General features: G+C 37.4%; 2 protein-coding genes across 2 annotated transcripts in view; one reads left to right on the top strand and one right to left on the bottom strand.

The window, feature by feature from the left end:
- The window catches only part of DNAJC3 (DnaJ heat shock protein family (Hsp40) member C3), a 94,782-nt gene extending 94,242 nt beyond the window's left edge, over positions 1-540 (top strand). Inside the window, exon 13 of the mRNA XM_064269979.1 lies at positions 230-540. The gene's annotated coding sequence lies outside the window, so the exon portion shown is untranslated. The remainder of the gene's footprint in view (positions 1-229) is intronic.
- The window catches only part of UGGT2 (UDP-glucose glycoprotein glucosyltransferase 2), a 186,039-nt gene that overhangs the window by 878 nt on the left and 167,692 nt on the right, over positions 1-17,469 (bottom strand). Inside the window, exons 37-38 of the mRNA XM_003409644.4 lie at positions 15,303-15,419; positions 7,201-7,327 (exon numbers count right to left, since the gene is read on the bottom strand). Of these exons, the coding sequence (XP_003409692.1) occupies positions 7,201-7,327; positions 15,303-15,419 (244 nt within the window). The remainder of the gene's footprint in view (positions 1-7,200; positions 7,328-15,302; positions 15,420-17,469) is intronic.

Genomic DNA, 17,469 nt, shown 5'->3' with positions numbered 1-17,469 from the left:
AATCATCAGAGCAAAGTTGCCAATGAATTTCCCGAGCTGAAAAATATAAAACAACCTCATCCTAAAACCTGAGAAGGATGAGTTGATTTTTTCCACAGAGGCGCTTGGGACAGCCTCCTAACGAGAACAAGGGTGGGCAAAGGGTCAGACAGTGAAGTAACTGAAGAATTGTCTGTGGAAAGTCTGTGCCTGGCAGATCTTCACTCTTGTTCTTTTTCTTACATCCCAGGAAGAAAACTGACAGCCTGTTGCTTTTTCTAAGATGAAAAGTAGAAGACTATTCTTGAAAGTGAACCATCTGTTTAACAGGGAGACAGAGATTCTTGTAAGAGTGTCAGTGCTCTTGAATAAAGCTGTCTCATATTGGCTTTTGGCCAGGGATGGGGTGTGGCTGAGTTCTGTTCTGTTCCCTGCCCATGCACCCTAGAGTGAAGCCTGCCAATTGTGCAAATTAACACAGACAGACAAGGATCTCCAACTATCTGGGGAAAATGCTGACAGCTAAAAAAAAAAAAGGACCACAACGCACACGCAAAACAACTGACCCTAAGGAAACAAAGATAACCAGAGAACCAATGAAATACTTAAAATAATTCTAATTAGTATCTTCTAGAGATACTTGAAAAGACAATGAAGCCATAAAACAAGGAAAAACTGAAATTAAAAGGGATCAAGCAGATAAAAAAGAAGATATCTTGGAGAATAAGAAGTGACTGCGTCTCCCCACTAAAAAAAGTCAACAGAAGCTTGAAGATAAAGTGAAAGCATTTTCCCAGAACATGGACTGAAGGGGAAAAAATACAAGAGGATATAAAAAGAAAATGTAAAAAATATGCAGGATCAATTCAAAAGATATAAAATCCAACTGACTAGAATTCTGAAAAGACAGAAAGAAAATGGGAAAGGGGTAGATTTAAAAAAAAAATTATAATAAAGAAGGTCCAAGGCTGAAGAGAGACATGAGTCTTTAAAAGCTCCAGCAGAGTTCCAAAGAGAAAGAATGAAAAAAGAACCAGATCCAGGTAGACCATCATGGACTTACAGAGCACCAAGAGTAAAAAGATCAATCTAGAAATTTAAGGAGTTTCTGGGTAATTCCTGGTGATGCTAGGATAACTGCCTCTCCAAATCCCAATCTGCCTGCCTGATCTGGGCCAACCAGCTGCTGGGACAGGTCATCAGGTTGATGTGAGTGAAGAATTAGGCTCTTGAGGAGCCCTGGTGCGGAGATCTGATTCAAGGTTTCCTTCTCCAAGAGCTAAGTCAAAGCCTAGGTCCTAGAGACAAGTTTGAGATAGTAAATTTGAAGTTAGATGAAACGTCTCAACTTTTGTTTTTTAATTCATACTTTTGTATGTTTAATTTTGTTGTTGTTCTTATCAAGTGCACATATTATCTTGACCAAAAAAGAAAAAAAAAATCTCCTTTCCTTCTTGATAATCTCATTTCACATGTCTAGTATTGTACAAGGAGCCCTTGGTGGCACAGTGGCTAAGAACTTAGCTGCTAACCAAAAGATTGGCAGTTGGAAGCCACCAGCTGCTCCTTGGAAACCCTATGGGGCAGGCAGTTCTACTCTGCCCTATAGAGTGGCTATGAGTCGGAATCGACTTGACAGCAACAGGCTTGGTTTGGTTTTGGTTTAATATTGTATATATATGTCAACTGTATTTTTTTTCTGTTTACAAGTAGTGTTTATTGTGAGACAATTTGGAAAATTAAAAAGCATAATCCTGTTATTTACTATTAAGATTTTGAGGTAAATTCTTCTATTTTTAGCTGTATACTTAATTGTAGTCATAATTTTTTAAAATTTAATATCACAAAATATCACTAAGAATTCTCATGTAATGTTTTTAAGTTACTGTATAGAATTTACATTATATGATTAGATCAGTTTATTTAAAAAAAATCCCTATTTGTTGGCTACATTGAGTTGACATACGCTCTCTCCCCAAACTTTACTACAATAATGGAACATATTACAAAAAACATTTAATCAACAGCAGGTGCAACTGTGGAACAGAACAGAATGTCTAAAAGTAATCATTACATGGAGCTTAAAAAGTTTGAAGTGGAAGGGAAAAAAGGAGAGATGTAGTACACTAATTTCTTCATCTTTCAGGGTAGCAGCAGGTTGAAAGATATTATTTAAACTGATTATTAAAATTGTAAGTAAATTATTTAAAGGTAAATACAGAAGAATTGAGTAGAAGAATATAACCGACAAAAAACCAAAGGGAGGTGAGACAGTGTTTGGGAATGGAAGTATACGAATTTTCTCATTTGATTTAGTGCGGATCCAATAGATACTGCTTAAATATGGTAACTTCGATAAGATTAACTGTCTCATTTGGACTCCCCGGGTGGTGTAAACAGCTAATCAATTGGCTACTAGCTGAAAGGTTGGCTGTTTGGACCCATCCAGAGGTGCCTTGGTAAATAAGCCTGGTGGTCTGCTTCCAAAAGGTCACAGCCTTGAAAGCCCTATGAAGCAGTTTTACTCTGTACACATGGGGTAATCATGAGTCAGAACTGACTCGATAGCAACAACAATGATACAATTACAAAGGTAAGCAATAAAAGAAGGTAAACAGACCACAACTTCACAGATAATCAGAAGAATAATCTAACATACAAAATAAAGTAAACACTGGCCGTATTTTGTGAAATAATTTTTAAGAACAGGTGGCCTTAAAAGCAAGTATGAAGACTTACATTCCACCAATGAAGAATTAACTCCTGTAAGAATTGGCTCCCTGTTGTTCTTTTCAAGAACTCAAGAAACACTCATGAAAACTGGTCATATATTAGGTCACAAAGAAAACAATAAAAAAAGGGCAGAAATAACATAGATAACATTCTTTGATTTCAGTGAAAAAAAAAAAACAAAAACCAGAATATCAAAATCAGAAGATAGAAGACCCTTGCACCTAGAAAAAGCCCCCGTTTTTACCACGCAACTCTTGGGTTGAACAGCAAAATCAAACTGAAAGAGAATTTCTGGAAAGCAAAGGTAATGACACCACAATATATATTAGAATACGCAGATACAATTAAAAGCAATTCTGAGAGGAAAATTAATAGGCTTAAATACTTTTATCAATAAAAATAAAAGAATAAAAGTTAAATTGAATAACTCTGAGAATTGGAAGAACATCAAAATAAATGAAAGCTGAGTTAAAAAAGTAAAAATAGATTAAGAAGTTAGAGAAACAGAATTAATAAACATCACAGCAGGTTCTTTGACAAAACAATAAAATAGGTAATTCATTAACTGTAGAAAAAGAGAAAGTTGTGAATGAACAAAATAAAAAATGAAAAGGGGAACAGGAAAACAAAGGAATTAAAAAAAATTACAAGACAGTACTTTGTACAGCTCTATACAATGTATTTGAAAACTTAATGGAATATATAATTTTCTAGGAAAATAACGATTTGCTAAAATGGATCCCAGAAGATCTACAAAGCCTAAACAGGCTAATTTCCACAGAAGAAATAGAGAAAGACATCAAAGGTCTACTCCCTAAGAAAGCTCCAGGCCCCAATGCTATTTAAATTGTACCAGAAAACAGGAAAAGAGTAAAACCTCCTACTTCTTTCTATAAAGCAATTGGTGACATTGGTAACTTTACAACTGAAAAATTGACACCAAAATCTGACATAAATTATGCAAAAGCGTATTTGAAACTATTCTCACTTATGACAGGATGTAATAGTATTAAAACATTAAAGATAAGACTTCACCAGCACATAAAAAGAATAAAGGTCATGGATAAGTAGGGTTTATTCTAGGAATACAAGGATGATTAAATGTTAGGAATATTGATTCAATATTAGGAAATTTGTTAATATAATTTATTAATCAACCCATGTTAAAACGAAACAAAAACCTAAACCGTCACTTCTATTTCTGTTGAAGAGAGATATAATAAAACGCAACTAACTTAACTCTCTCCTGATAGAACACTCATTAAAATAGAAATTAATGTGTATTTCCTCATTATTATAGCATATCTTTATTTCAGTCCAAAGTTATCATCTTCCTTACTGAGGCACTGAAGGTTGGCCAGCTCATGTCAAGACAAAGAAAAGAGGCCTACTATCACCACTGTTATTTGACAGTGAATTACATGTATCATCCAAAGCAATTACACAAGAAAAAGCAATTTGAGGCACAGGATTAGAAAGAAGGAAAAAAAAAATCTTTGCAGATGATATACATGTATTCCTGGAAAAACTCTGAAGAGAATCAATAAAAAAAGGTTACTTTAAACAATATGAAAATTCAATATGATAGTTGGAAATAAAAATTTATATACAGAAAACAGTAATCTTTCTATATACAAGCAATCAACACTAAGAAGACATACTGTAAGAGAAAGCCCCATTTATAAAAACAACAAAAGGATAAAATACCTAGGAATAAGCTTAATAAGATATTTATAAAACCTATTTTTTTTATGAGGAAACATTTATAACTCTTGATAAAAATAAAACTGGATTTAAATACAGAAAGACACAACATGTTCGTGGACAGGAAGAACAGTTTTCATGAATATGCCAATTCACCCGAAAATATCAAACAAAATTAACGTAATCTTCCCTCTTCTCCCACCACAACTTCTGCAAAACAAACAAAGAAATATTCCTGGATCTAGATGAGCTGATTCTACACTTTGTATGGAAAAATAAACAAGAATACCCAGGAAAACAACAGAACAGAAGAGCAATGAGGTGGCATTATCCCTACCATATATTAAATCCTACTATACAGTCACAATAATTTTAGTATGCAATTAAAATTCTATAGATGTATAGACAGAGACCAATGGAACAGAATAAAAACTCCCAGCTGAGAAATAATCAATATAGGAATTTAGTGTAGGATAACAATGGCAACAGAAATCGATGGAATAAAGCTTATTATGTTTTTACACTGTTAGATCCACTGGAAACCATTTGGAAAAAGATAAATTTGGATTTATACCTCACACCATACACTAGGCTAAACTCCAAATGGTATAAAGATTAACATATAAAAAATAAATTTACAAAAGTACTTGAAGAAAACATGGCTGAATTCTTTTAAAATCTTGAAGTAATAAAAGGCTTTCTAACTATAACATAAAATCTAAAAGCCAAACTGGAAGAAAATACTTGCAACTCAAATCACAAAATGCTAGTATCTCTTACATTTAAGTGTTTGTATATATGGGGGGGGGGGGTAGAACGCAACAGTCCTATAGAATAAAAAGGGCAAAGTTTAAGCACATATAGTAGGAAAAAAAAAATACTAATGGCCCTTAAACATGACAAAACCCTGACCCACGTTCATAATAATTGAATAATACGGTTAATAGGGAAAACACAAAGGCTATACAAGACATGCCCTCTCTCTCTTGGTTTGAGGGAGTAAAAGAAGACTTTCAATCTTATTCTAATTCCATATTGTTTTAATTTTTACAGTGAACCTATGTTACATTTATCATTAAAAATTAAGTGAAAGAAGCAGTAATTTCTTTTGTATCTTCCTTATTTATACACATCATCATACAGAGGCATATACACAGACATGCAATGTTTCTTTAATTAAAAGGGGATCAACCACCTTATAAATGTTCTATAACCTATTTTTTTTTTACCTTAAAAACAGGCTGCCAAACACCTACAGAACTATTTCAGTTCTCTTCAAATGCTGCACTGCATTTACTTGTTTGAATGTATCCGTTTATGTAATCACACTATACCCACAGACCATTAGATTATTTCTATTTCATTATTTTAAAAGTGCTATTATAAACACATCTATAGATCATTTTCCTTTTTAAAACAAATGTCTTGAAATGAACTGCTGGATCAAAGGGCAAGTATGTTTTAAGTTTTTATACATATTATAAAGTTTCCCTAATTTACATGGCCACTAAATATACAGATCTATGACAGTGCTCTCTTGTCTATACCCTCACCACCACTGGGTATTATCAATCCTTTAACTCTTCCCTGATTTGAAAAGAGAAACACTTTTAATCTCTATGTTTTGTGCATTTAACACTTTTTTTATGTGAGGTAATTATGTACATTTCCCGCCATTCCTTTTTTGCTTTTCTTCCTGGTCTCTCCCCGCCTCTGCCAACTCTTTTTCTTTCTTTTTAAAAACAATTACATCATAACACTTTCAGAATAATTTTCCTTCTTCTGAACTGAAATGGTATTATTATGTATACTAAATGATTACATATACATGTTATGTTTTTATACTCTATTTTGTTCCACTAATGTAGCTAAACACTGAACTTCTCAGGCAATAATGTACTGGTTTAAGAAAAAAAGACAGTCAAGATGAAAACTAATTTTACAATTGTATGAGAAAGTTTACATATAATAAACATTCTCCTGTTAAAAATAAAGCTGAAGAAAATGAGAATCATATTCTGAACTCCTGGAGAATTACTGTGAGAATTAACTAACATAGCCTTGTATGTTTCTACCATTCTCAGTGGAACACAACAGTAGCTCAGTGCCATCTTTAAAAAAAGAGTAAAGAACAACAGGGAGAGACAGACAGCAATGATAAGGCAAGGGAATTATGACAGGATCAAGAAGTTTGTATCTGTTTTTTAAATTAAGCACATATATGTGAAGGTTTATGTAGGACAGTGAAATGCCATGGTAACCACAAATTTCTAAATCTGAAAATAGAAGCAAATCTAATGAGAAATACTATCTCCAAATCACTCTCCAGCTCATGATGAAGGCTGCTAGAACCGGGAACACATGGGGAAGTCTGTATTCTGAGTGAGATTAATTTATGAGACAGGAAATAATATTTTAGTTAGCCACCTAAGGCTTTTATTAATCTTCAGATACTGCTTGAATCTGAGAAATTCAGTATAATATCAAAGACAAGTATTTCCTTTATTTTTTACGTCTATTTTGTATCGGGGTAATGGTTTACTACCCATCTATGTAGTGGTTTGAACTAAAACTACCTCCCTGGGGGAGTGTATTATCTATCCACGTTTTAAATTTGTGGGCTTAGTCCACATAAAAATGAAATACTAAATCATGTCAGAAAAAATTTTTAAAAGAAATTCTGACCTAATCATTGGATAATTTCATTAGGAAATGAGTCTAGTCTATTTTAATTTCAATAAATGTAACACACTGTTTGCACATGACTGAGGGATGATGACTTACTTGCGTTATTCTTCTTGTTTTCAATATTTTCTAATAGTTGCCGTATCTCAGTATCATATTCCACCCATTCTGGGACAATTCTGGCAGCAGCTTTTAGTTTGGGTTCCTTTGTTTTCGGGTTATTGCACTAGAAGTTTAAATAAAGTTTTGTTAATTTAAAAAAAGCATGTTTTAGGAAACAAAGGAAATAGTTGATATTACTTCTGTGTCACTAGAGCTAACAAAATACATTTTGTGAAAAACAGAGTCCTACAAAGTACCTGAAATAGTGTCAAGTGAAATGACAAATCACAGCTGACGTAAGCAAAACCTACTGAGCACAAATACCTCAATCAAAAAATTAAACAAAAAATTCCTGTAAGACATTGTGATAGTTCCTAAGAAGTTTGGCAAACGATTCCGTAAAATGTTTTGATAAAAGATCCAATTACATCACCACACTGTAAAAGAATACAGCAGACTATACTAGTAAATATTCTTTTTTTTGGACTAAAAAATTAGTTTATGTACTTCGTTTTCCACAGACAAAACCACACGTCAGTCCTCAGACATGCCTTCAGTCCTCCTCTCATGTGCCTCTTTTCTAATGAGCAGTTTGATGGTATGAAAAATCAGCTAACTGGAACTCCTCTGTCAAAACTCTCACAGTTTTCAAGTTCAGAGTGGTCCATCAATTTCCATGCTTTAAAAATATTTATGGATTCTGGGAAGATGGTGGCATGAGCAGGTCTAAGTCCCTGACATCCCTTACATGTACACCAGGAAACACAATGAGAAAAAATCTACTCAGGCCTGAGGATTCTACATTGACGGTCAGGGGACAGCAGCAAGGAGCTGCAGATAGACCCAGGCAACGACGACTCTCTTATGGTAGGAAAAGTGTTTCCTCCACTGTCCCCGTGTCCACCCTCTCAGCACAGCAGACAGAGACCTGCTGTATTCCAAGCTGACCCACAGCTCGCATGAGCAAGGGGAAAGGCCCGAATTTCTGGTCCTGAAATAAGTGAGGTTTCACAAAGCAGGGGAGGAAGTAGTGGGCTAGGACTGAAGGTTGTACCTGCCAGAGGGCAGTTCATTTAGTATGGGCTTTCTATCCAGTTTGAGAGCTTTTAAAGGGTAAAAAACTTGGTCTGGATGGAAATACAGCCCTCAGAGAACAGGCAAGGAACCAATAACTGGAAAAGAAATAGATCAGTGTGTGCCCTCTGCTGTCTGGGAGCTGCTGAAAATGGAAACCTTAAATCTGGACTGAAATAGAGTTAACACAACAGAAGGAGAGAGAGCAGTAAGCAAAATCTGCAGGCTCTGCCTATCTGTCTTGGTCACATAATGCTGCGACAGCAGAAATACCCCAAGCGGATGGCTTCAACAAACAGATGTTTATTCTCTCACAGCCTAGAAGGCTAGAAGTCCAAATCCAGGCTGTTACCTCCAGGGGAAGGCTTTCTATCTCTGTTGGCTCTGAGAGAAGGTCGTTGTCATCAATCTTCCCGTGGACTGGGAGCTTCTTAGCACAGGGACCCTGGGTCCAAAGGACACGTTCTGCTTCTGGCACTACTTTCCTGGTGGTATGAGGTCCCCATCTCTCTGCTCGCTTCTTTTGTTTCTCAAGAGAGACTGACTTAAGACACAACCTAATCTTGTATGAGTCCTGCCTCACTAACATAACTGCCTCAAATCCTGCTTCATTAACATCGCAGAGGTAGGATTTATAACACATAGGAAAATCACATTAGATGACAAAATGGTGGACAATCAATCACACCATACTGGAAATCATGGCCTAGCCAAGTTGACGCACATTATCAGGGGACACAATTCAATCCACAACACCATCTAAGAGTTTCCTGCAGATAGTAGTACTGTCAAAAGCAGCAAATATACAGGAGAATTGAAAAAGCTAACATCCTGTAAAATTTTAATGCCCTAGCTTCAACAAAAAATCATAAGACACACAAAGAAATGGGAAATGATGGCCCATCCAAGCGAGCAAGAGGAAGGAAGAGAAACTATAGATATGGAAGCCTGAATAATAAACAGATTAGGAAAGTATATGACAATATTAAACAAGCTCAAAGAACTAAAGGAAAACACAAAGAACTAAAGAAAATTAGGGAAATGATGCATGAACAGAATGAGACTTTAAATAGAGATTGTTGTTTTTAGGTACCATTGAGTGGATTTTCGACTCATAACGATCCATTATGACACAGCAGAACTGCCCCATAAGGTTTTCTAGTCTGTGATCTTTATGGGAGCACACTGCCAGAACTTTTCTCCAATGGACCTGCTGAGTGGGTTTGAAATGCCAACCTTTTGGTTATCAGCCAACCACGTAACCATTGCACCACCAGGACTCTTAAATAAAGAGACAGACACTATAAAAAGAAACCAGACAGAAATACTGGAACTGAAAAAGACAATAAATAAAATGAGAAACTTATTGAAAAAGATTTAACAACAGACTTGAGCAGGCAGAAAAAAGAATCGGTGAGGTAGAGGATAAGGTAATTGAAATTATGGAGGCTGAAGAGCAACAGGGGAGAAGGCTCAAGATAGCTGAACACAGTTTAATGGAATTATGGGACAATATCCAGTGAACCAACATACACCATGGGAATCCCAGAATAAGACAAGAAAGAGAAAGGGCCACAAAGAATATCTGAAGAAATATTGGCAGAAAATTTTCAAATCTGGTGAAGGACATGAACATAGAAGTCCAAGCAGCTCAATACACTCCAACTAGGATAAACCCTATGAGAGCCATACCAAGACACATTATAATCAAGCACCCTAAAACTAAAGACAAAAAGAGAATCCCGAAAGCAGCAAGAAAGCAGCTGATTTCTTCTCAGAAGCCTTGGAGGCCATAAGGGAATGGAATGACATTTAAAGTGCTAAAAGAAATGAAGAACCAAAATATATCTGGCAAAACTGTCCTACGAGAATGAGGGCAAAATTAGACACGCCCAGAAAGATTAAGGCTCAGAGAGTTCATAACCACTAGACCTGCCTTACAAGAAATGCTAAAGGGAGTCCTTCAGATGAGAAAGAAAGAACAGTAGACAATAAACTCAAAGTTGTACAGAAGGGAAAAAAAAAAAAATCTCCATTAAAGATAACTGCATAGGCAAGTATAAGGGCAAGTTTTAAGGTATTTTTGCTTGTTAATTCTACTGGTTATACCCTTCATGCATTACAATGGCAAATGTACAAAAAATAAGCGTAAATGTATGCTATAGTGCACATGATGTATAAAGAAGTAACAGGTGATAACAAAAACATAAATGGGAGGAGGAAGGGTATAGGTAAAGAGTTTTTATATGTTACTGAAGCTAAGTTGATTAATTCAGGTTATTACAAATGTTAAATGTAATACACAAAGAAAATGTCTTAATAAAACACACAAAAGGAAGAGAGTCAAAATGGTTCACTACAAAAAAATCAACAAAACACAAATATTGGCAGTATTAGATGACATAAAGGACAAAAAAGGTATAAGACACACAAAAAACAACAAAATGGCAGAAGCCTTTTGTTATCAGTAATTACAGTAAATGAACTCAATGCTCCAATCTAAAGACAAAGAGTGGCAGAATGGATTAACCAACAAACAAATATAATCTTGTTCACTGGAAGCCTGTTTACAATAGTAAAAAGGTGGAAACAACCTAAATGGCCATCAACAGATGAATAAACAAAACATGATATATGCACACAACAGACTAGTATTCAAGCCATATAAAGAAATGAAGTCCTGATACAGACCACAACATGGATGAACCATAAAAACATGCCAAGTGAAACAAGTCAGTCACAAAAGGACAAATACCGTCTGACTCCACTTACATAAAATATCTAGAATAGGCAAGTATATAAAGACCAAAGTTTATTAGTGGTTACAGGCGCAGGGGCTAGGGAGGGGAAAGGGGAACTCTGCTTAGCGGACAGTGAGCTGCTGTTAAGAGTGATGGAAAATTCTGGAAATGGATAGTGGTGGTGGTTGAGCATCACGAAGAACATAACTAATGTCAATGTATTATACGTGCAAGTGGCAAATATTTTGTTACATATATATTTACCACAATAAAACAAAAATTTAAGTCATCTGCTTTGTAGATTTAGTGGAAAAATACTGAAAATGAAATCTAAGTTTTGCGACTTAGTTCCTACTCCACATTTACTAATATGATGAGCTATACAAGTTACTTAACTTTGGGGATGGAGGCAGAGTGAGGGCCTATGGGGGTAAGGTAGGCATATCTTAGTTTCTACATCTACAAGAGAGGAAATTAAACCATAATCTGTAAGGTTCCACCAATCTATGATAAATGTAAATGACAAAAAAAAAATCTTTTTCTTTTTTTTTTTTTTACTTGGTTAGCAATTGGTCTCATCATAGAGTTTCTTAGGAAATTAAAGGCAGCAACCAGAAAGGTTAAAGGATAAAAGTACAGGTAAACACCTTCATTCTGAGTCTGATATCTTTTGAAGGTACCAAAAAAAAAAAAAAAAACCCAACAAAAAACCCAAACCCGTTGCCATCTAGTCAATTCCCACCCATAGTGACCCTAAAGGACAGAGCAGAACTGCCCCACAGGGTTTCCAAGGAGCAGCTGGTGAGTTCAAACTGCTGACCTTTTGGTTAGCAGCCAAGCTCTTAACCACTGTGTCACCAGCACTCCTTTGGAGGTATACTTGATAGTACTCGCTGATGGACTGATTGGATGTAAGTTGTGAGAAGAGAGAGATATCGTAGATGATCTGAGTGTCTCTGTCTTGAACAATACAAAGAATGAGGTTGCCATTTACTGAGAAAGAAAAGATTATGGGAAAAGCATAAACTTTACAAACTTACAAGGCATCCCATATGGCATTTAAAAAGCCTGTTGCCGTTGAGTGATTCAGATCCTATAGGACAGAGGAGAACTACCCCATGGGGTTTCCAAGGAGCGGCTGGTGGAATGGCTGACCTTCTGGTTAGCAGCCAAGTTCTTAACCACTGTACCACCAGGGCTCCACTGGGAATTTACAAAGCATTAATGAAGTGTCTTGAAGCTCACTTCTAGGAGACATTTTCTCACGGATGCCACAATTTGCTTTCTCCTTAATGCCTTATGAGAAAATTAGCAGTCATGATGCATAAGCCAGCTGCCTTAATCCTTTACTCATCACATATTTTCATTCTGTTGTAGAATTTTTTTTTCTGTAGTAATATGTTTCTGAAGTAAATGGGAAAACAGAATTTTCTTTGCAGAAATTAACTTTACAGGCAATGCTTTCTATAAAGTGAGGATAATGGAACCATTTTCTGTTTTGTAATTGTGCTTGGAACTATTAAAATAAAACTAAAAAATGCTATCCTTTGTTTTGTGATACAATTGTTTTTTTGTGTTACAATCTATCAGTGGTTCTTCACTGGGGCGATCATGCCCCCAGAGGACATCTGGCAGGGTCTGGAGACATCTTTGGCTGTCATGACTGGGGTAGGGGTGTGTGTGTGGGTGCTACTGACATCTAGTGGGCAGAGGCGAGGGATGCTGCTAAACATCCTACAATGCACAGGACAGCCCTCCACAAGAAAGAAGTATCTGACCCCATGTCAACAGTGTGGAGGTTGAGAGCTGAGATAGTTTAATGTAGAATAATAGTTTAAACATTCATAAACACTTCACCCCCACTTTCAATACCATTAACCATGCTCTTTTCTTCTTTCGTGGACCATTTCCTTGGTATTTTTCTTCATCCCCTTACTTTTTCCTCCAAGGAGCTGGCCAACAATAGCATGTTCTCTTACATTTTAGGTGTTTCTGTGGGAGAGTTGATTTAGGCTGTCCATCAAAACTTATGCCATCCTGCTTTTACTAGGTAGAACTATTGCTAGGAAGTAGCTGCCCACGCAGGGATGACATTTCTCAGCTCCTCCTAAAACGAGGTGTGGCCACTGTTTCCCACCAAGGGGCCATACTCCTTTATTTCCCTGTCCTTCAGATAAGTGGTGTCCAATAGAAACAAGATGCAGGCCACATAACACATAAACAAACAAAACCCACTGCCATCAAGTCGATTCCAACTCATAGTGACTCTACAGGATAGAATCGAACTGCCCCATAGGGTTTCCAAGGAGTGGCTGGCGGATTCGAATGCCGACCTTTTGGTTAGCAGTTGAGCTCTTAAGCAACTGTGCCACCAGGGCTCCCAAGTAATTTTAAATTTTCTAGTGGCCACATATTAAAATTGAAAAGGAACATATGAAATAAAATGTAATACTACATTTTACTTAATACAATCAAATACAAAAATTCACTGAGATATTTTAATTGTACTAAGTCTTCAAAACCTGGCATGTATTTTGTACCTCACAGCAGGTTTCAATTCAGACTAGCCATGTATTAAGTGCTCAAAAGCCATATATGTATGGCATGTGAATGCCATTGCACAGAGCAGCTCGAGATGAATACAGATGATGACAGGGTCCTAGGAAATGGAGAAGCCACCAGATGGAAGGGGACTAGTCCCTTTTTCACAATATACACAGAAGCTGCTCACTGGTGGGAACACCCACCTGGGTCTGTTACTTGAGTGAGTGTGGAGCCTCTGAGATCTGACGGTTTGTTACAGCAGCTGATGTTGGCCTAACTAGTGAAGATCCCAAGGACACCTTGGTCACAAACTTACATCACCACCTACCCGTAATGTCCTGCGAGGTATGTTCCGCAGCATTTCTGACTTTCCTTTCTAAACCCCTTGCTTTCCCCTCACCAATGCCACCTTATTTGTTTCCGCTACATTCCACTGCCTATCACCTAACGTGCTGGTATGCTACTTTGATTTCTGCAAAGATGTCCCTATATTTTATTGTCTTGACTTATTTTTTTCTGAACTGTATGAATGCTAACATTTTGATGGTTTTTTCTCAGTGAAGACCTTGCAAACAATTATTCTATATTTAAATTCTCACATAAAAAACAAAATGGTCAGAAAAAGTACTCTTGTAACTGCTGAAGATAAAATACTATTGGAATAAAAGCTCTAGACCAAACCAAAAAACCAGCTGTCATTAAATCCATTCCAACTCATGCTGACCCCACGTATCAGAGTAGAACTGTGCCCCACAGGGTTTTCAAAGGCTGTGATCTTTTGGAAGTAGATTGCCAAGCCTTTCTTCTGAAAGTTCTAGACAGTTGGGCAATCAATAAATTAGTCTGAATTTATGTCCAGAAGTGTTAAATTGTGTAACATAGTTAAATGGCTTAAAATGAAAAATCTATTCTGAAAAATAGACATATATAGGATGATTTAAAAAGACACAGAATTATCCTGGTTGCCTTTATTTGGAAAAAATATCAGAACTAACCTGATGATATATTAAGATGACAGCTAATTCATGAACATTTTCAACCAGAAAAGAATTAACAGAGCAAGGCTGAGACTGCTGTCCTTAGAATGTCTTGCTTGCAAAGTTGGTCCTTGGCTAGCATCTGTGAACTCAGACTTTGGGGGTAGTTCCCATATTTCCTGTTTAGAAAGGCTCACTGTGTCTAAACTGTGCAAACAATATGGTTTATGCTGAACATCTCCTTTTCTTCTGGGAGTTGGGGATTTTGGTACGTGCCAGGCAGAGAGCGCCTGCGTGACCAGTCCCCAGTAAAAACTCTGGGCACTGGGTCTCTAATGAGCTGCCCTACTAGACGACACTTCCTGTGTGTTGTGCAATTTCTTGCTGCTTGAGGAATTAAGCAGATCAGGTCTGAATCCGCTGGGAAAGGACTCTTGGACACATGCATCTGGTTTCCCCTAGATTTTGCCTCACACACCTTTTCCCTTTGCTGATTTTGCTGTCATTTCTCTGGAATAAATCATAGCCATGAGGACGGCTGTATTTAGAGGGTGATGACTCCTCCTAGTGAATCCTCAGTCTGGGGTGGCATCGGGGAGCCCCTGAAACATCCCTATATTTGCCAATCTAAGTACATATATAACAGACTGAGCAGCAGGAAACGTGAGGCAATGCGTGCGCAATTGCATTTGTAAAACAGAAAATTTATCCATTTGATCATTTCTACACCTGCTTATGTACAACTTAAAATACAGACACTCACCAGATCAATTGTTTTGGCTCTTTGTTTAGATTCGTCATCACACCAGGTTTCACACCACAGCCAGTCTTGAGGAAGAGATTTAATGGCAACTTGGTAAATCATATTATTGGGAAGGTCCTGCAGAAAAAAATAATTTAAACTTATAGGTACAAAAATTAGAGTCAGAGCAAAAGCAGCTGAAGGACAATGTCATTTAAATTACAAACATCACGAAAAAACATATGCAAGCTTTTTTTTTTTAAGCTTTAAATAGCTAATTTGACCCAATCATCTTGTGTCAAGATTGAAACCAGGCATTGGGACAAAGCCCACATTCTCCTAGACTTCAAACCCTATCACTGAGGATGAAGAGGAAGCCCAGAAACCCCGTCCGATATTCCCTAAAACAGATGACCTGACTACCTCTGCCTGCCTGAATCACCAGGATTCACCACTCACACTGTACCTGATATTACTGTTACTGTTGGTCACCATCACACTCTTTTGATTCCCAGGTCAGCTTTCATCTCCCTGTCAGCATAGAATATTTCATGAATATTTTCACATTTCTGCATATTCAGGGATTTCTATTCAAAGGCGGTTGTCATCTGGGTTAAAGGACATTTGAATAGCAAGCAAACCCAGTAAGTTAAAAATACAGATGGCTGAAGAGATTTAGAAACACCTTTTCCAGAGACATTCATTTACATTGCAGCGTTATAGAGGCCTTTCTCTTCTCTCTCCAGAGAGGGCCTGTTTACATTCCAGAGAAAAGGTCACACTCTGTCAATCTCTCTCTTACCACAGTACCTGTGCTACAGCAGAAATACCACAAGTGGATGGCTTCAACGAAGAGAAATTTATTCTCTCGCAGTTTAAAAGGCTAGAAGTCCAAATTCAGGGTACCAGCTCTAGGGGAAGGCTTTCTCTCTGTTGGTTCTGGAGGAAGGTCCTTGTTATCGATCTTCCCCTGGTCTACGAGCTTTTCAGTTCAGGAACCCCACCCAGGTCCAATGGACACGCTCTGCTCCTGGTGCTGCTTTCTTGGTGGTATGAGGTACCCCTGTCTCTGCTCACTTCTCCCTTTTCATCTCAAAAGAGATTGATTGGAGATACAATCCAATCTTGTAGACTGAATCCTGCCTCATTAACATCACAGAAGTAGGATTTACAACACAGTAGGAAAATCACATCAGATGACAAAATGGTGGACAACCACACAATACTGGGAATCATGGCCTAGCCATGTTGATACACATTTCTATTAGCTTTCCTATGTAAACTCTGAAATTCATAATTTGAAGGTTCTTGTTCTGTGGTGGAAATCCCCTCTGAAAGTGCAAGTGCCATCTGCCCTCATGTGTCACCCCACTGGGGACTGTGGTATAGCGAACCAACACAAGACGTTTTGTGAGTAGTCTGTCTCTGATCCAGAAGTCTGGTGTGGCTGCCAGTATGTTGTTGTTGTGAGGTGTTGTCGAGTCTGTTCCGACTCATACAGACCCTATGGTACAACCAAACAAAACACTGCCCGGTCCTGCACCATCCTCATAGTTGCTGTGTTTGAGCCCACTGTTGCAGCCACTGTGTCAATCCATCTCATTGAGGGTCTTCCTCTTTCATGCTGGCCCTCTACTTTACTAAGCATGATGTCCTTCTCCAGGGACTGGTCCCTCCTGATAACGTGTCCAAAGTACATGAGATGAAGTCTTGCCATCCTAACTTCCAGGAAGCACTCTGACTGTACTTCTTCCAAGACACTTGTTCATTCTGCTGGCAGTTCATGGTATATTCAATACTCTTCACCAACATCATAATTCAAAGGCATCAATTCTTAGGTCTTCTATATTCATTGGCTGGCTCTCCCATGCATATGCTTTTCTTACCAGGCACCTTAAAACTCTTCCAGCCTCTACCTATTACCCAGTTCCAAAACTGCTTCCCCATTTTAGGTATCTGTTAGAACAGCACCTCATTCCTGGTACCAAATTCTTAGTTATCTAGTGCTGCTGAAGCAGAAATACCATAAATATGCGGCTTTAACAAACAGAAATTTATTTTCTCACAGTTTAGGAGGCTAGAAGCTTGAATTCAGGATGTTGGTTTCGGGAATGGCTTTCTCTCTGTGAGCTCTGGAGGAAGGTCCTTATCTCTTTGAGCTTCTGATTCTGGGCTATCTTCATGTTGT

The sequence above is a fragment of the Loxodonta africana genome, chromosome 17, assembly GCF_030014295.1.
Source record: "Loxodonta africana isolate mLoxAfr1 chromosome 17, mLoxAfr1.hap2, whole genome shotgun sequence".
Lineage (NCBI taxonomy): Eukaryota > Metazoa > Chordata > Mammalia > Proboscidea > Elephantidae > Loxodonta > Loxodonta africana.
Note: the sequence above shows the minus strand (reverse complement) of the source record. Positions and strands in the feature narration are given on the sequence as shown.